Here is a 16,559-nt window from a genome sequence, read left to right as displayed (position 1 = left end):
GCTTTTTGTCTTTGTGTGGTCCAGGCTCAACTGTCACTTCTTCCAGACAGAGGCTAGAACAGCTTGATAAGTTTGGAAAGGTCATTCTTAGATAAGACTTGGGATTTATCTGAAGGTTGTTATTATTTGTTGTAATTTTCAGAACAGCTAACACTCCATGAACCCTCACTAGGTGCCACCAAACACGTTAAATGAAGTACATAAGATGATGTTCCTAAACAACTACTATGGTGGCGGTATCATTATTATTATTATTTTATGGTTATGATTATTCCCATTTCACTGTGGAGGAGATGTCACTTAGTAAGGTGCACCTGTGAACGTCTGGCCTTGGGATTCAAAGTCTGGTCTGTTTGACTCCAGAGCCCTAACTCTTAGTTCTGACTGTATCCTGCATTCTTATCCTTTGCCAGGAGTGAAACTTAGAATCTGGTATCACTCTATTTCTTACAACTGAATGTACTCTGCTTGTGAAGGCCGCAGAGTAAAGCCAGTTGTGAATCATGCACATCAGCTCCTTCCAAAATGCGTTTATGGCCTAGGGCATAGGGACCCTGGAGACTACGGTGCTGCAGTGCGTTATGGCCGTTACCCTTCTAGTCTGTCCCGCTGCTCACTCTGCCACCTGCCAGCTGTTGCTACCTGAACCTCCTTGCAATGGTTCTCAGTGCTCTCTTTGTTTGGGAATTGCCTGGGGAGCTTAAAAAAAAAAAAAAAAGAAAAAAAAAAGCCAGGCCCCACCTCCAGAGGTTCTAATTCATTAGTTTTAGTTTGGGGTCCAGGCATCAGTATTATTATTTTTGACAACTTTTTGAGGGCTGTGTGTGTATTTGTGTTTAGCGGGGGGGATATGGTCTCACTCTGTTGCCCAGGCTGGAGTGCAGTGGTGTGATCTCGGCTCACTGCAGTCTCCACTTCCCAGGCTCAAACTTCCCTCCTACCTAAACTTCCTAAGTAGCTGGACTACAAGTGCTCACCACCATGCCCAGCTAATTTTTTTTAATTTTTTTTTTTTTTTGAGACAAGATCTTGCTTTGATGCCCAGGCTGGAGTGCAGTGGCACGATCATGGCTCACTGAAGTCTTGATCTCCTGGGCTCAAACAGTCCTCCCACTTGAACCTCCCGAGTAGCCGGAACTGCAGGTGTGCACCACCATGCCTGGCTAAGTTTTTTATTTTTTGTATAGATGGGGGTGTCCCTATGTTGCCCAGGCTGGTCTTGAACTCCTGGACTCAGGTGATTCTCCCACCTTGGCCTCCCAGAGTGCCAGGATTCCAGGCATGAGCCACTGTGCCTGGCCTATGAGGTATATTTTATAGATCATAAAATTTACCCATTTTCTCCTTTTATTTTTAGTTGGCTACAATGTTTGTACATATTTATGGGATATAGAGTGATATTCTGATATGTTTACAATGTGTAATGATCAAATTGGCATAATTATCATATCCATCACCTTGAATGTTTGTGCCTGAATTGTGAACATTCAAAATCCTTTTCTAGATTTTTGAAAATGCACACTAAGTTGTTGTTAGCCATATTCACCCTACAGTGCTATAGAACACTAGAACTTATTCCTCCCATCTAGCTATAATTATTTACCCCTGTCCATTAACCTCTCCCTATCTCTCCTCCACCCTATGCTTCCCAGCCTCTAATAACCACAATTCTACTCTCTACTTTTATGAGGTTATATATTATTTGGCTCTCACATATGAATGAGAACATGTGGTATATATTTTCCTGTATCTGACATATTTCAAAAAATGTCTCATTTTAAGTGTACAACTCAATGATTCTTAGTAAATTTACAGAGTTGCGTAACCATCACCACAACCCAATTGTAGAACATTTTTGTCACCCCAAATAAGAGCCTTTGTACTCCTTTACAGTTAATCCCCATTCCCCCCCACCCCCCAAAGCCAACCACTCATCTACTTTCTGCCTCTATAGAGTCCCATTTTCTGGCCATTTCATGTAAGTGGCATCACCTGTATTATTTTCAGAGCCTCCAGGACTGTCATGTGTAGCTCTGGTTGAGAAGCACTGTTGCCTCCAAGATCTTTTTCCACTACTTTTTTTCCTACTATTTTTCTGAGTGGCTCAGAAAACTCAATAGGCCCCTGCCAGGGCCGTCTCTTAGATAATCTGTGAGCTAAATGAGTCCTTGTAAGTTGGACTGAGAACTTAATGATCATTTACAACCTGTTTTTTTATGGGGATGAGCTTGTCAAAGTCCAAATATGCTGACCTAGTTTGGAAGGGAGCCTGCACAACCTGTCTTCAGACGCCGCGCGCCTCCCCAGCAGCCATCAGTCACAGCACTGAGTCAGAGCCAGATGTGGAGGGAGCCCCTGACATTGTGTGGCCTGGCCTTGGGCACTTTTGCTTTAGACTTTTTGTGTGGCTTTTCAGCCCCTCCTAGCCTCTGGCTGCCTCACCAGAGCAGTAAACTGGACTCCTCCTCAGCTCCCTTCCCTTAGGCAGTAGCTCTATGTGGTTGTACTGTCTGCATTGCAAATGCAAAATATTTCTCACATGTTTTTGCCTGCTTAAATAAATTTTAAAATCTCAAACTCAGCTGCCTCCAGGTCCAAGCAAGTACCATGAGTGACTGGAGCAGGCTGGGGAATGAGGCACTTGGAATGCCCAAGAGGCCATTGAGGTGGTTGATGGCAGAAGGGAGATTTCTTTCAGACTTTGCTATAAGCAAGAATTGGTGGCGGAGCTTTGAGACAGGCCACGTGGTTAGAGCAGGGATAGCAAATAGATTCCATTTCATGTGCCAGAGGGGAAAAAGCCAACTGACCGAACAAAACGCTGCGTGGGTAAGCTTACATGTGCAGGAAAACGATAAACCTCAATTCAATTTAGGGTAAAGTGTAACTGTTCATCTTTGTCACTGGAGTTCAAATAATATTATCAAGATTAAGTTAAGATTGAGAAGGCTTTTATTGTCTTTTAAAGTAAAAATTAAATGTTATAACCCTGTCCTAGAGAAGCTGTAAATACGTGGGCAAAATACCATCATTTGGGGAAATAATTCAGAGTATAGAACTATTAGATCTATTTTTCCCACGTCATTGCCAAAATATTTTCTGTTGAATCATTTCCCCCCGATAAGTATCCTTTTACTTTTCGGTGTTAGGCATGGGAACAGTTTTTTCCCAATAGCATCCCTTTAGAGTTCTGTAAACTCTCTTACGACTTTTAAACTGCTTTGTGGCAGGTATAACAAATTGCTTCATTTTTAAAGTTTCAGAGAGTCCTTTATTTTAAAAATCCAATTAAGTAGATTTTAGATTCCTTCCCAGAAATCTAAGATGACAGCTAATCTAATGAGATAAAACAGTAAAAACTTACTCAGTAGTCCTCCAGCTCACTATGAAATCAAATTATGGCATCATACTGGGCTCAGAGGCTCAGGTGGATTTTGTAAACACTTGTAACGGGAGATGACAGTGTTGCACAAAATCATATTCCCAGCAGAATGGAATCCACTGCCTGGTCCTGGGTGGGCTCTGTAGTTTCACTGTGAATACAAATCACGTTGCATGCAGTAGTGTTTATGTTGTTGCCCTACATACAATATTCAGATCCTTGGTAGATTAGTCAGTCTGTCTTATTCCTCAAAAATGCTTTCAGATATTTCCTGGTAACCAGCACTGAAAATGAGTTCATTAAAAATTCTCTCCATGCCCCATTTCGTTTTTTCATTTTAATTGACATATCAGTCAGTGTGCAAGTGTAAAAGCCAGCAGAACGGTGATCTGTCATGTGAATTTGTAAACCAAAAACCAGCAGCCCTGTGAGCCCAGGAGCCGTGGGAGCCATTGATGTTTGATGTTCGTGTTGGCACCTCAGCCATGTATTTGCCATCCTTGGGTGGGGGGTGACCTTGGTGGTAGAAAGATGAGCCCCTGCTCTCAAGGCCCCAGGATGACTAAAAGGATTGAAAAGGAGCGATTTGGCAAAGTCTTGAAAAGCCAGCGTCTCTCAACCCCTGAAATGCCAGTTGGGAAAGCACAGAAATCCCCCTTCTGAGTAAGAAGAATTTGGATTTGGGAAGTGATTAAAAAGGATTGAAGTTTCATGGGAAAATGGACTTCACTTGTACATAGATCAGGGGTCAGCAAACTCTGGTCTGTGGGTTAAATGCGGCTGCCACAGGCTCAGAATGGTTTTGGCATTTTTAAATAGTTGAAAAACATTAAAAGAGGAACAGTAGTTCATGACGTATGACAATTAGGCAAAATTCACATTTCAGTGTCCGTAAATAAAGATTTATTGGGGCACAGCCAGGTCCGTTCATTTATACAATGTCTGTGGCAGCTTTTGTGCTGCAGTGGCAAGCTGAGTCATTACATAGAGACAGTATGGTCTGCAAGCCTGAAATGTTTATTGTTGCTGAACTCTTGGGTAGAGAACTGTTGTTTATTTAGGTCTTGTCCTGAAATATGTTTATCAGTAGAGACCAGAAAACAGTGATTAAAATACTTCAGCGTTTTTGAGGAGGTGAGTGGATGAAGGTGCGTAGGTGCAGGAGAGACATAACTTCTGATTTCTTCCTGTCACCAGTGTCACTAGCACTGGGCTGTGCCTCCACATTTGGACTGAATTATCAGAGGCAGCCACCCCTGTTCATTTTGGCAGCTGCTGCTTGCCTATTAGGCAGAGTGTCCAGGAAGAGAAAATACACCTCCAGCCCAGCTTCACCCATCCTCAAAGTGATTCTAAAAAGCCAGCTATCAAGGTTTGCACCACGTCCTGCAAGAGTTACTGATAGAGACCTGGGATTGGCCAGCGTTTGCTGTAAATGGCTGGATAGCAAATATTTTGAGCTCTGCAGGTCATACGGTGATGTCTTTCGCAACAACTCAATTCTGCCGTTGAAGCTCAAAAGCAGCCGTAGATAGCACAAGAACACATGAGCCTGGCTGTGTTCCAGTGAAACTTCTGTAATACACTGAAATGTGAATTTCATAAGATTTTCATGTGTTACCAAATATTGTTTTTTTCCAGTCATTTTAAAATAATCACTCTTCTGAGCTTTCTGGACATAAAATATGGGCGGTGAGCTAGGTTGAGGCTGCAGGTATAGTTTGCTGACCCTTGGTTTAGATAAACTAAGTGTAGGGCTTGCTAGTCAGTCCCTCTGGGTTTGAATCCCACAGTCCCACTTATTAGTACTGGGGTCCTGGGCAAGTTACCTTTCAAGGCCTCACTTTCCTCATATGTAAAATGGGGGAAATAGTGGTTCCTACCCAATAAGGTTGATGTGAGAATTAGAATAGATATAGGTGCCAGCCTAGTGTCTGGGCATAGAAAGCACCCAGCAAATGTAGCTGCTACTGTTGTTGGCTATTATGAAGGCTCAAGTAGATCCCTACAGCCTTGGAGGAACCATTTGTGATGTGGAGGTTTGATGGTCTTGAGCTGTCTTCAGTCCACAGTTCAATTAGATTGAATATGAGGCTGGAGGGTTTGGTGGTGCTGCCTTGCCTTTGTGCAGTTAAGTAGAACATGGTATATCCACAGAATAGGTTACTGTACAGGCATAAAAAAGGAGGTGGTAGAGTTGTACATGTGTGTTCTGACATGTAAAAATGCCCCTCATGTCTCTCTGCCTACCTGTGTGCATGTGTGTGTATGTGTGTGCATGTATGTGTGTGTGTGTATATATGTCCTTTGAAATCACTTCTCAGCCTTGGCACTGTTGGCACTTGGACCTGAAGTAGGCAGAATAATGCTCTGCCCTCCCCAAACATGTCCAGGTCCCAATCTCCAGAATCTTTGAATGTCTTAGATTACATGGCAAAGGGGGACTAAGTTTGGAGGTAGAATTAAAATTTCTAATCAGCAGAAAGGGAGGTTAGCCTGGACTAGCCAGGTGGGTCCAGTGTAATCACAGAGGTCCTTAGCAGTGGAAGAGGGAGGTTGCAGAGTCAGAGGAAGATGGGACTGTGGCAGAGAGGCCCAGAGTGAACCGTACCGGCTTTGACGGTGCAGGAGGAGGACAAGGAATGCAGCCCACTCAAGAAGCTGGAAAGGGCGAGGAAGCAGATACTCCCATCGCGTGTCCAGGAAGGCATTCAGCCCTGCTGCCACCTTGATTGTAGCCCAGGGAGACCTGGTTGGAAGTTCTGACTTGAGAAGTGTGATATAATACACTTGTGTTGTTCAAGCCACTAAGTTTGTGGTGATTTGTTATAGCAACAATAGGAAACAAATCCAGGGCTGTATCCTTCCTTGTTCATAATTCTTTATATTATTTAGTGTGTGGGGGGGTGTTGCATTTAGGATAGTTAGTAGCATCCTGGCCTCTACCCTACAGATACCCATCATGACAACCACAAATGTCTCTAGACATTGCCAAGTGTCCTCTGGGGACACAGTTGCCTCAAGTTGAGAAGCACTAGTTTAAATTTGGAAAGAAATTGGGAAGGATATATAACAAATTCGTAACAGTAGTTCCCTCTGGGATATGGGATTGGAGGAATGGCTTTCCCGCCTCTTTTAACATAAAATTTTTAAAACTGTGGATTTCGCCTCCCCCCACCCCCTGTAGACTTTTTTTTTTTTAGTTTTCAACTTTTTTTTTTCCATTTTATAAAAAGATTAACCTTGAAAGGTAATATCACATTTCAATTTTAGTCATTATGAATTTTACTGTGGAAGGCAGTTCTATACACCTATGGCTGCTTTTCGACCTAATTTTACTAGATTTTGTTTGACATTGTGAATGTCCTTTTTCCCAAAGATGTGATAGACGTCCATTCATTCATTCAGTGTGTATTTCTTAAGTGGCAGGCAGGTGCTGAGCTTGGCGCTGGGGAGGAGTGATGACTTCAGAGCTCTCTCTCTGCCCTCATGGAACCTGCTGTCTAGCAGGGAGGAGGACAGTAGTGATCTTTGCTTGGAAGACCACAGTCTGCATTGACCGTGTGGACTTGAGCATTCGTGTCCATGGTGTGGGAGTTCCTGGCTCCCATAGTACATGTTTTATGAAGGAAACTACCAGAAATCCATGATTAGAGATGGAAAATATCAGACCAATTAGAAATTTTCCTTTGACTCTTACCTGGTCTGAGCATTTTCTGTCTTTTTGGTACAGTGAACTATTCCAGATTGAAAACACTTCTGTTTTCTCCTTGCCTGGCAAGTGAGCTCAGTGAAACATCCTATTAGCCACACTGCAGGGTTGGACATTACCATACCAGGTCAAGGGAAAGTGACCCTACCAAGGCCTGGGCAGCACCGTTGCTTTGAGAATTACAAGGAGAAAATCTGTGCTTTACCAAAAAGCAAATTAAAAATCCTGCCTGGTATAAGCCTTGTTTGAGCGACTAGTGAAATTGCAGAATAGCTTCATCGGAAAAAACAAACCCCAGAGTAAAATGGCGAGTGGGAAGTTCCTTCCTGATTCGTATTGTTTTTCCAGTTGCAGACAGGAAACATTCAAGGGTGTTTTCAAGCCCAGAACACTGGACACAAAGAAGGCTCTGACAAAGCAGAAAAAAACCCATATACAAAAAGTTTAGGAACATGGAGCAAAATGTCTGATTCAAAACAATCTCGATTGGGCGCAGTGGCTCACGCCTAGCACTTTGGGAGGTGGAGGCGGGAGGATGGCTTGAGCTCAGGAGTTTGAGACCAGCCTGGGCAATGCAGTGAGAATCTATCTCTATTAAAAAATATTTAAAAAATTACCTGGGCATGATGGTGCGCATCTCTCGTCCCAGCTGCTAGGAAGGCTGAGGTGGGAGGATAGCTTGAGCCCAGGGGTTCGAGGCTGCTGTGAGCTGTGATCAGGCCGCTGCACTCAGCATGGGAGGAAGAGCAAAACGTTGTCTCAAAAAAAAACAAAAACAAAAACAAAAATCTGGCTGGGCGCGGTGGCTCATGCTTGTAATCCCAGTACTCTGGGAGACCGAGGCAGTCAGATCGCTTAAGCTCAGGAATTTGAGACCAGCCTGGCCAACATGGTGAAATCCTGTCTCTACTAAAAATACAAAAATTAGCTGAGCGTGGTGGCACATGCCTGTAGTCCCAGCTACCTGGTGGGCTGAGGTGGGAGAATCACTAGAGCCTAGGAAACAGAGATTGCAGTGACCTGCGATTGTGCCACTGCACTCCAGCCTGGGTGACAGAACGAGACACTGTCTCAAAAAAAAAAAATTATAGATAGATAGATAGATAGATAGATAGATAGATAGATAGATAGATAGATTGATTTATCAAGTATTATTTTTATGATTGGATCACTTTGTCTACTGTTTTTTTTGTTTGTTTGTTTGTTTATAGGTGTCTTGATGAATTCAGTCTCTTGCCCCCTGCCTTGCTTTAATGAATTACAAAAACTCAACCAAAGATAACATTTCTCAGTAAAAACCAGCACGTTTCTGTGGCTTATGTACATGCCTATTGAATGGGAACCTTGGCCAATAGTGGAATAATTGCTGGACTTTTCATATCTCTGGTAAAGGTGAACACTGCAAAACAGTTCAGAATAGGAGTGATGAGGGGGATCAGGCCATTTGGACCACATTATTGGAAGAGATGGAGACAGTGCCAAGTCCTGAAAATTAAGATGGACAGCCCACAGGCCAGCAAAAGAATCTTCGTGTAAGGGATCCATTCCAGTTTGTGTATTATACTCCATAGTCATGATTCGTCACTTAAAAGTAATTCTTCCCAATTATAGGTCACTTTTAATAATCTCAGGGAACTCTAGTTGGGTTTTGGATTTTTTTCCTACAATTTTTTTTTCTTTTTTGAGATGGAGTCTCGCTCTGTTGCCCAGTCTGGAGTGCAGTGGCATAATCTCAGCTCACTGCAACCTCCGCCTCCCAAGTTCAAGCAATTCTCATGCCTCAGCCTCCCAGGTAGCTGGGACTACAAGTGTATGGCACCACATCTGGCTAATTTTTGTATTTTTAGTAGAGATGAGGTTTTGCCATGTTGACCAGGCTGGTCTTGAACTTCTGACCTCAAGTGATCCACCCACCTCGACCTTCCAAGGTGCTAGGATTATAGGTGTGAGCCACCCCGCCCCCAGCCTCTAAAATTGATTTAAAAAAAAAAAAAAAAAACAACTAAGCCTGCAGATCTAAAATTGATTTTATTAGTGTAGTATATATAGCCTCCACAAACACAGGAAGCATAGGGGAAATTTCTTTGTAAACAGTACATTAACATTTTCATATAATATATCCAATATAGTTTTCAGCCTCCACACCTTTTCACGTAAAGTACCTCTAAAGCAGAGGGTCCAGTTAATTTGAAAAAAATGGCTGGAAATATCCTGATATTCTTTACGTTTTGGATACTCTGAGGTATGTTTTCAGTTGTGCATTTGGAGAGCTTGACATTGGACCAATTCTTTAAGTTAGGCACACTTCACCCCTGGCCATATCAAACATGCTACTTGAAAATGTAAGTAACATACTATTTTTAAAAAACCTCAAAACTGTGTATTCATGTAGTTTGAAAAGTCAAATAATACAGTAAAAGGCTTATCACAAAATATAGTGGGTTCACTCCCTACTCTCTGAGATTTCCCAGCTCCAGAAGCAACTGCTTTGAATTATTAACAGTTCATTGTGACGTTTATTCATATTCATAATTATAAGTAATACGTGTAAATGGTCCTTTGGGTTATCAAATTAGGTATTGTCTGTTGACTTTCTGTTCTGATAAATGAGGGTTTACGGCCCTTTCCCTCTGCGTCTGCTCCCCCATCCTTCCAATATGGTTATAATTTTTCATTATATTACTATTTGATGTTTATATTATGTCCAATCAGCTATTTGCAGCTGAGCCTACTAGTACTATGACTATCTTTCTGTTTCTAGTGGACTTTTTGTTTTTCCTGAAGTTAATACTTGCCTCGTTTTTATGTTTGCTTTATTTTCTTTGTGGCTGTTGCAGCGCTGTGTTCATAACAGTTTAATAACTGCCAAACTCCTATTTGAATTGTTTGTGGTTGTTTGTGTTTTTAATTTCAAGTACCAGTGTGAGGTTACTGAGCAAGGAGTTGGGAAAAGATGCACATGGTTGGTTGTTCTGAGCTGGCTCTAGCATACCCCTGAGCTATTACTAACTCTCCCACATCTGCTTATAACCCACGTTGGGATTGTAGAGCAAGTTCTTCTCTTCTTCTGTTATTTTTTAAAAAATAATTTGCTCTGAAAAAGGACATATTTATTCTGATTCTCAGGTTGAATCTCTTTTTTTGAACTTGTGAAAATTTTAGTAGGCCTTGAGACTTTTCCGTGTATACTCGTACTTACAGAAGGAAGTCATTTTAGAGTTGAGGTGGATTCTGTCAGACATGTACAGGGCCCTGTCCAGATTTGGGGGTTTTGGCTAGGGAAGAAAGGCAAAAGTTACCCAATCCCTGGTGGCATTTTGCTAAAGGAGGGATGAGGCATTGGCAAGAGGAATGGGGGCGTCCTGTGGTGAAGCTCTAACGATCTCATGCCAGGTGTGTTCTTGCTAGGCTGTCAGGTTTCTTTTTGAGTCTGGTTCTTTGACCTCATGGTCAGCTGGGGCCCTGCTTCCCTTCCCTAGCTGGTATGACTACCCGTGTTTGGCTCTTCAGCAATGTCTGGCACTGTGCATGCCAAGCAAGGTCTAGGGTGGCATATGTTGGTCTGCTGCTGGCGGAACCTTTTCATAGAGTTGAGAATTGACTGCGTCTGGAAGCTGGGGCCTTGACTTTGTCTCCAGGCCCTGATCCTATGGCCCTGAGAGATATTTGAGTCAGGTCAGAATTCCAGTTTCCTGCAGAAACTGGTGAGTGAGCCAGCCACCCTATAGGCATCTCCAGGTTAACTGGGACAGTGCCATGATGACAAGTGTTAGAATCCCCCATGGCAATGCCCTGTTCTGACTAACGTGCCATTGCCCTAAGTGTAGACTGGAGGAGCAGCGCACTACGTTCCCTAGCCCACAATTGGCACTACTCTGAGCTTAGCAGCGTTTCAAGGTCATTGTAGGGGTCTCATTTACTTTCTGGCTCAAGAGCTTTTCCTTCTCTTGCATTGGTTCCTGGCCAAGATCATGCAACCCCCATTCTGAATTTCCGGTACATTGACAGCCTTCCCCTGACTCCCTTCACTGCTCAGAACTGAAACGTACTTTTTCTTTCTCTTTTAAAAATTTCCTTCATGCCAGGCGCCGTGGTTGACACATGTAATCCCAGCACTTTGGGAAGCCAAGGCGGGTGGATTACTTGAGGTCAGGAGTTCGGGACCAGCCTGGCCAACATGGCGAAACCCCGTCTCTTCTAAAAATACAAAAATTAGCTGGGCAAACTGTTATGCGCCTATAACTCCAGCTACTTGGGAGGCTGAGGCACGAGAATCGCTTGAATCTGGGAGGTGGAGGTTACAGTGAGCCGAAATCACACCACTGCAGTCCAGTCTGGGCAACAGAGTGAGACTATCTCAAAAAATAATAATAATAACATAAAAATAAAAATTATTGTGGTCTGACAATTGAGACTCCACCAGCTTGGAATTCCTCTTCTGATTGCTGGCCACCGTGTTGGTTTAATGGAATGGTCGATGAAATTAGTAGTAGTTCAAAGCATAACAGAGAAAGTTGTGGAAATACTTTGTTTCTTTTAAAAGTAAGGATGGAGAGGGAATTTGAAGGAGGAACTAATTGTTATTGTGTGTGATGGTCTAGACTTGTATCTTTGCGTAACATTTCTGGTTGTGAACTGAAGTTTAAGCTTCTGTAGAACAGTGTTTTCTCAAAGCCTTGTCTAGAGACCTCCTGCAATGGACTTCTGAGCAAGGATTGGCTGTTAAAGATGCAGGCTCTATTGAATTAAAATAGAATCTCCAGAGGGACCTGGGAAATGGCATTTTATGTCAGCGCCTCCTGCCCTTGGTGATTCTGTACCTGCTCAAGTTGGGGAAGCACTACTCAGGATCATTTGTTCTTATTTTGGGCTGCTGTTCCGCACAAAGTTTGTTTAGTTATTTTTCTTTGGTTTTGCTTAAATTGCTGTCTGATGTAAAAATTGGTAAAATGCCCCCGCCAACCCTTCTAAATTCATTTCTGCCTGTTTTGCTTTAAACTCCAGGCTAATAATTATGGAATTTTAGGAGTTGCCTTTCACTTTTGGATTTCTAACTCTGAACTTTTAATTTTTCCCACAGAGCTGAGAAAACAGAAGTCCTCAGTGAAGATCTATTACAGGTAACAAAATACAGTCTCCTTTAAATGATCTGTTTAAAGAATGGAAAAAAAAAATCCTATGTGAGAATTGAGGCTTGTGGGCTTTTTTTTTTTTTTTTTTAACCAGAAGCAGAATAAAATTAATTAGTGTGATTTTGAGCAGGAAAGAAAATCAGTTTTGTTGCATGATGATGAAAAGGGGATCTGAAACCCAGCTACCTGGGTTCGAGTCTCAGGTCTGCCCCTGGTTAGCTTTGTGGCTTCAGGGATTTACTGAACTTTCCTGTGCCTCAGTTTCCACTTCTCTAAACTGAGGGAAAGGCTGTATCCACCTCACAGGTTGTTAGGAGGGTTTAATGAGTTAAGCAGGAACAGCGCTGGGAACGGAGCCTGGTATGTGGTAAGTGCTAGGTATTAGTGATCTGTTGTTGTTATTACCGCCAGTGCAAGCCACAGAGACTGTTTCTGACGTGAAACATCCCTTGATTTGCCCTGTGTTCTCCTGCCTCTTTTTTCCCATCTCTGTTAGAGCAGTTGTGTGGCATTTCCCCAGGGGGCTGTGCGTCCCAGCGGGGCGGAACCAGCATTTATTTGCTGTTGTTCCTTGAATACCTTGCACAGGGACTCAATAGACATGGGTCTTCTCAACAGATATTAAATGAGCACCTTCTGTTTCTGTGAAAGATAAGGCACTGGGAGAAATCAGTGAACAAAACAGATCGAGGCTTCTGGCCTCGTGGAGTTTACATTCTAGTGGAAATTGGAATCGAAATTAAATTAAGGAATTACTTTGTTCATTTTTTGCTTTTCTCTGGTGGCAAGTGAATGTGCATTAGTTTTCTAATGTTTGAAAATCTGGTCGTTGCAAGATTTGGGGAAGGTAATGTGAAATCTGCTCCTAAGTCCTTGCCCGCCAGCCCTGAGTCTTGGGCTGTGGGCTTGGATCTGAAGAAGCGCTGCTCTTTTGAGAAAGAGGCATAAGTCATCTCAGTGCGTAAAATGGTTTGGGGTCAAAATGTATTCTGTTTTGAATTTGTTGATTTATCTTTAAAATAGAATGCATCCCAAAGGGCCTGCTCTCATTCTTCATGAGTCATCAGAATACACATTTTTGGCATTCCTTCCTGTAAAAAGCAGCTCTCTTTGCCATAAACAGCCATATTCTAGCAATAGTATTTTGGGAAGCTGCTTATGATGTGTGGGTTCCCTAAGCTGACTGCCCATTCTGCTTTAGAGGTTTATTTAAAACACACACACACACACACACACACACCCACCCAAACCCAATAAGGAAAAATTTTGAAAACACAGATCTTGCAGTTAAATTGTGGAACATTTATTTTGCTGCTCCTGTCTGATGTACATTGTGTGGAAGGCTTTGCTGCCATGAGCTGGAGAGAGCTCTTTGGCATCCCCGTGGCTTTTTCCACTTGGCAGTGGGTCTGGGCCTGGATCATTCATTCGCATCTCTGCCTGGTCCGACCTGGTGCTTTTCTGGTGCTGTAGTGTGTAAGCTGACTGGCACCACTCAGTGCGACAGCAAGTTGCAGCCAAGATCATCCCTTTACCCTGCACATAGATTCAGCCGTGCTTTTCCTACCAGCATGCAGACACCACAAAAGGAAGAGGATGAATTTGTTCTCTTTTGTCTCTGCCTTGTCAGATTGAGCGACGCCTGGACACGGTGCGGTCAGTATGCCACCATTCCCATAAGCGCTTGGTGGCATGTTTCCAGGGCCAGCATGGCACCGATGCCGAGAGGAGACATGTGAGTATCAGATGTGACTCAGACCCACAGTTCCTGCGTCTCTCTGAGGCTTTTCAACCCCGGGATTGGTTGGTTGTCCTAAGTGGCATCAGTGGATTGCCCTTGGTGACTTCTATCACCAAGCATGCTCATGACGACTGCATGACCATAGCATTCTTTTGTGTTTAAGACATCGCTGGGCTGGAAGCACTCCTTACACGGAATCTTCTCCAGGTGCTTTTGAAGGCTCCACGATCATGTGTCATTGATAAGAGAGTGGCTGTGTTGGTTATGCATCTTCTGCTGACAGAAAGCGGAAAGCCTGTCTTAAATTGACGTTGAAGTAGGAGTAATGTATTGGTTTGCTAACTGAAAAGTCCAGAGGTTGGGATGGACTTGAGGTCAGGCTTCATGTAACATTCAGTAATATAATGAAAAACCCAGTTTCCTTCCTCCTCTCTCCTCTGCCCTCAGTGTCTGCTTTGTCCCTAGACAGGCACCCTCATGGTGGCAAGCTGGCTATTGGCAGCTGCTATGGCTACTTGTTCCTTGAGTGTGGCCAGTGGGAGAGCCTCTCACCCAGTAATTCTCCTCCTCTCCCCTCCCGCCTCTTTTTCTTTCTTTCTTTCTTTTTTCTTTTCTTTTTGCTTCCCTTCCCCTTTCCCCTTTCCGCTTTCCCTTCCCTTCTCTTCTCTTTTCTTTCCTGATGGGGTCTCACTCCATGACCCAGGCTGTAGTGCAGTAGTACAGTCATAGCTCACTGCAGCCTCAAACTCTTGGGCTCAAGAGACCCTCCCGCTTCAGTCTCCCAAGCAGCTGAGACCACAGTACACACCACCATGCCTGGCTAATTATTTGAACTTTTTCGTAGAGATTGGGATCTCGCTTTGTTACCCAGGCTGATGTAGAACTACTGGCCTCAAGCAGTCCTCCGACCTCGGCCTTCCAAAGCGCTGGAATTACAGGCGTGAGCCACCCATACCTGGCCCCAGTAGTTTTTCTTGATGGAGTGAGAAAGCTGCTTTTTCCAAACTCTTGGCAGATTGAAAGTGCTTTCCATTGCATTGATTTGTATGGAGTTACATTCCCCATTTTTGACTGTTCTGTTCCACCCTAGTTACCATGGATAGGGGGTGAGGAGATGGGATGTGCCGATTGGTTTAAGGTAGTTGGGCCCAGGCCTAGAGCATGGGCTATGGTCTTACCTCTAGCTCATAGACTTTATCAAGACCAGTGTAGATCCCTGAGAAGAATCGGGATACTAGTATAGAGAGGAAGAGGGATGGCCTCTAGGAGAGCCCTCCAGTGTCTGTTCCAGGGTCCACTTGTTCAGAGCATTCAGTTCCTAGGTAGAGCCAGTGGAGCACAGCAACCTTTGTTCATGAGGGAGTTCTATCCTTGCTTTTACAAGTTCCCAGCTTATGAGCATGCAGTAAACCTTAGAGCCCATGCAACATTGAAGTGACAGTTTCAGTGACACACAGGGAAACTATGATTTGCTATATTGTCACCAGGTGTCTCAAAAGTGAGAACTGTTAATAGTATGCAGATGATCTGTGTTACCCTTTTATGTTTCCTACAGACTTTTATGGGGCACCGTGGCAGCAGGGTTATTCCACTCTTGCACAACAGTGAGGATTCTGCAATCATGTCTGTCACAGGAATGGAAGTTTGCATACACCTGTGCTTCCACACTTGCCGCAAAGCCCCGTCCCTCAGAACCAGACCCAGCCTACTGGTTCTGCTTCCTGCAGCTCCTTGTCCTTCTCGTGCCTTCTTCTGCTCTGCTTAGCCTTTTCACATTGTTTCCTTAGGTTCTCTGCTTCTCTTCCTTATTCTCCAAGTCATATTCTCTGGGTCACCTCCTCTGTTCTTACGGCTTCTAACTAATGTGTTTATGCCAGTGACTTCTAAGCCATTTTCAACCAAGCAAAAAACTTACTCTCTTAGATGTCTATTCTAGCATGCATGATCAGTTCTTCCTTCTGTGTTGACTCTCTGAATTCCATCCACCATTTTATGCAGGCTGGAAACTGGGGGGCTTTCTTATATTCCCTGTTATTTTTTATTTTTTTATTTTTATTTTTTTCAAGACACGGTCTCACTCTGTCCATGCTGGAGTGTAGTGGCATGATCCTGGCCCATTGCAACATCAATCTCCTGGGCTCAAACCATCCTCATCCCTCAACCTTTAAGTAGCTGGGACTACAGGCTCGCGCCACGAAGCCTGTCTAATGTTTTTTTTTGTTTTGTTTTGTTTTCCATAGTAGAGATGAGGTCTCATCTGTTGCCCAGGCTGGTCTTGAATTCCTAGGCTCAAACAATTCTCCCGCCTTGGCCTCCTAAAGTGTTGGGATTACAGGCATGAGCTACTGTGCTGGGCTTCCCTTTTATTTTATCCTCCAAACCCCATAACTGCCTGATTAGCAAGTCCTTTGATTTCTCTCTGTGAATATTTTAAATTGCTTACCTCCACTCCATCTCTACCACCTTGGCCTTAATGTAAGACCTGACTCCCTCTCACCTGGACTGTTGTAGTCACCTCCTGAGCTACATTTCCTGTCTGTAATTTCCTTTCCAGTCTGTCTTCAGCCCAGTCACCAGAGTCAATTTCCTGAA

At 43.5% G+C, this 16,559-nt stretch overlaps 1 protein-coding gene across 5 annotated transcripts in view; it reads left to right on the top strand.

Annotated features, from left to right (window-relative positions):
• Nucleotides 1–16,559, top strand: part of ARHGAP17 (Rho GTPase activating protein 17) — a 98,314-nt gene that overhangs the window by 25,415 nt on the left and 56,340 nt on the right. For all 5 annotated transcript variants that reach the window (XM_030925140.1, XM_030925141.1, XM_030925143.1 and 2 more), the window contains exons 2-3: nucleotides 12,175–12,214; nucleotides 13,857–13,961. In XM_030925140.1, coding sequence (XP_030781000.1) covers nucleotides 12,175–12,214; nucleotides 13,857–13,961 — 145 coding nt within the window. The remainder of the gene's footprint in view (nucleotides 1–12,174; nucleotides 12,215–13,856; nucleotides 13,962–16,559) is intronic.

The sequence above is a fragment of the Rhinopithecus roxellana genome, chromosome 20 (assembly GCF_007565055.1).
Source record: "Rhinopithecus roxellana isolate Shanxi Qingling chromosome 20, ASM756505v1, whole genome shotgun sequence".
NCBI classification, from domain to species: domain Eukaryota; kingdom Metazoa; phylum Chordata; class Mammalia; order Primates; family Cercopithecidae; genus Rhinopithecus; species Rhinopithecus roxellana.
This window is presented reverse-complemented; position numbering and strand designations above follow the sequence as displayed.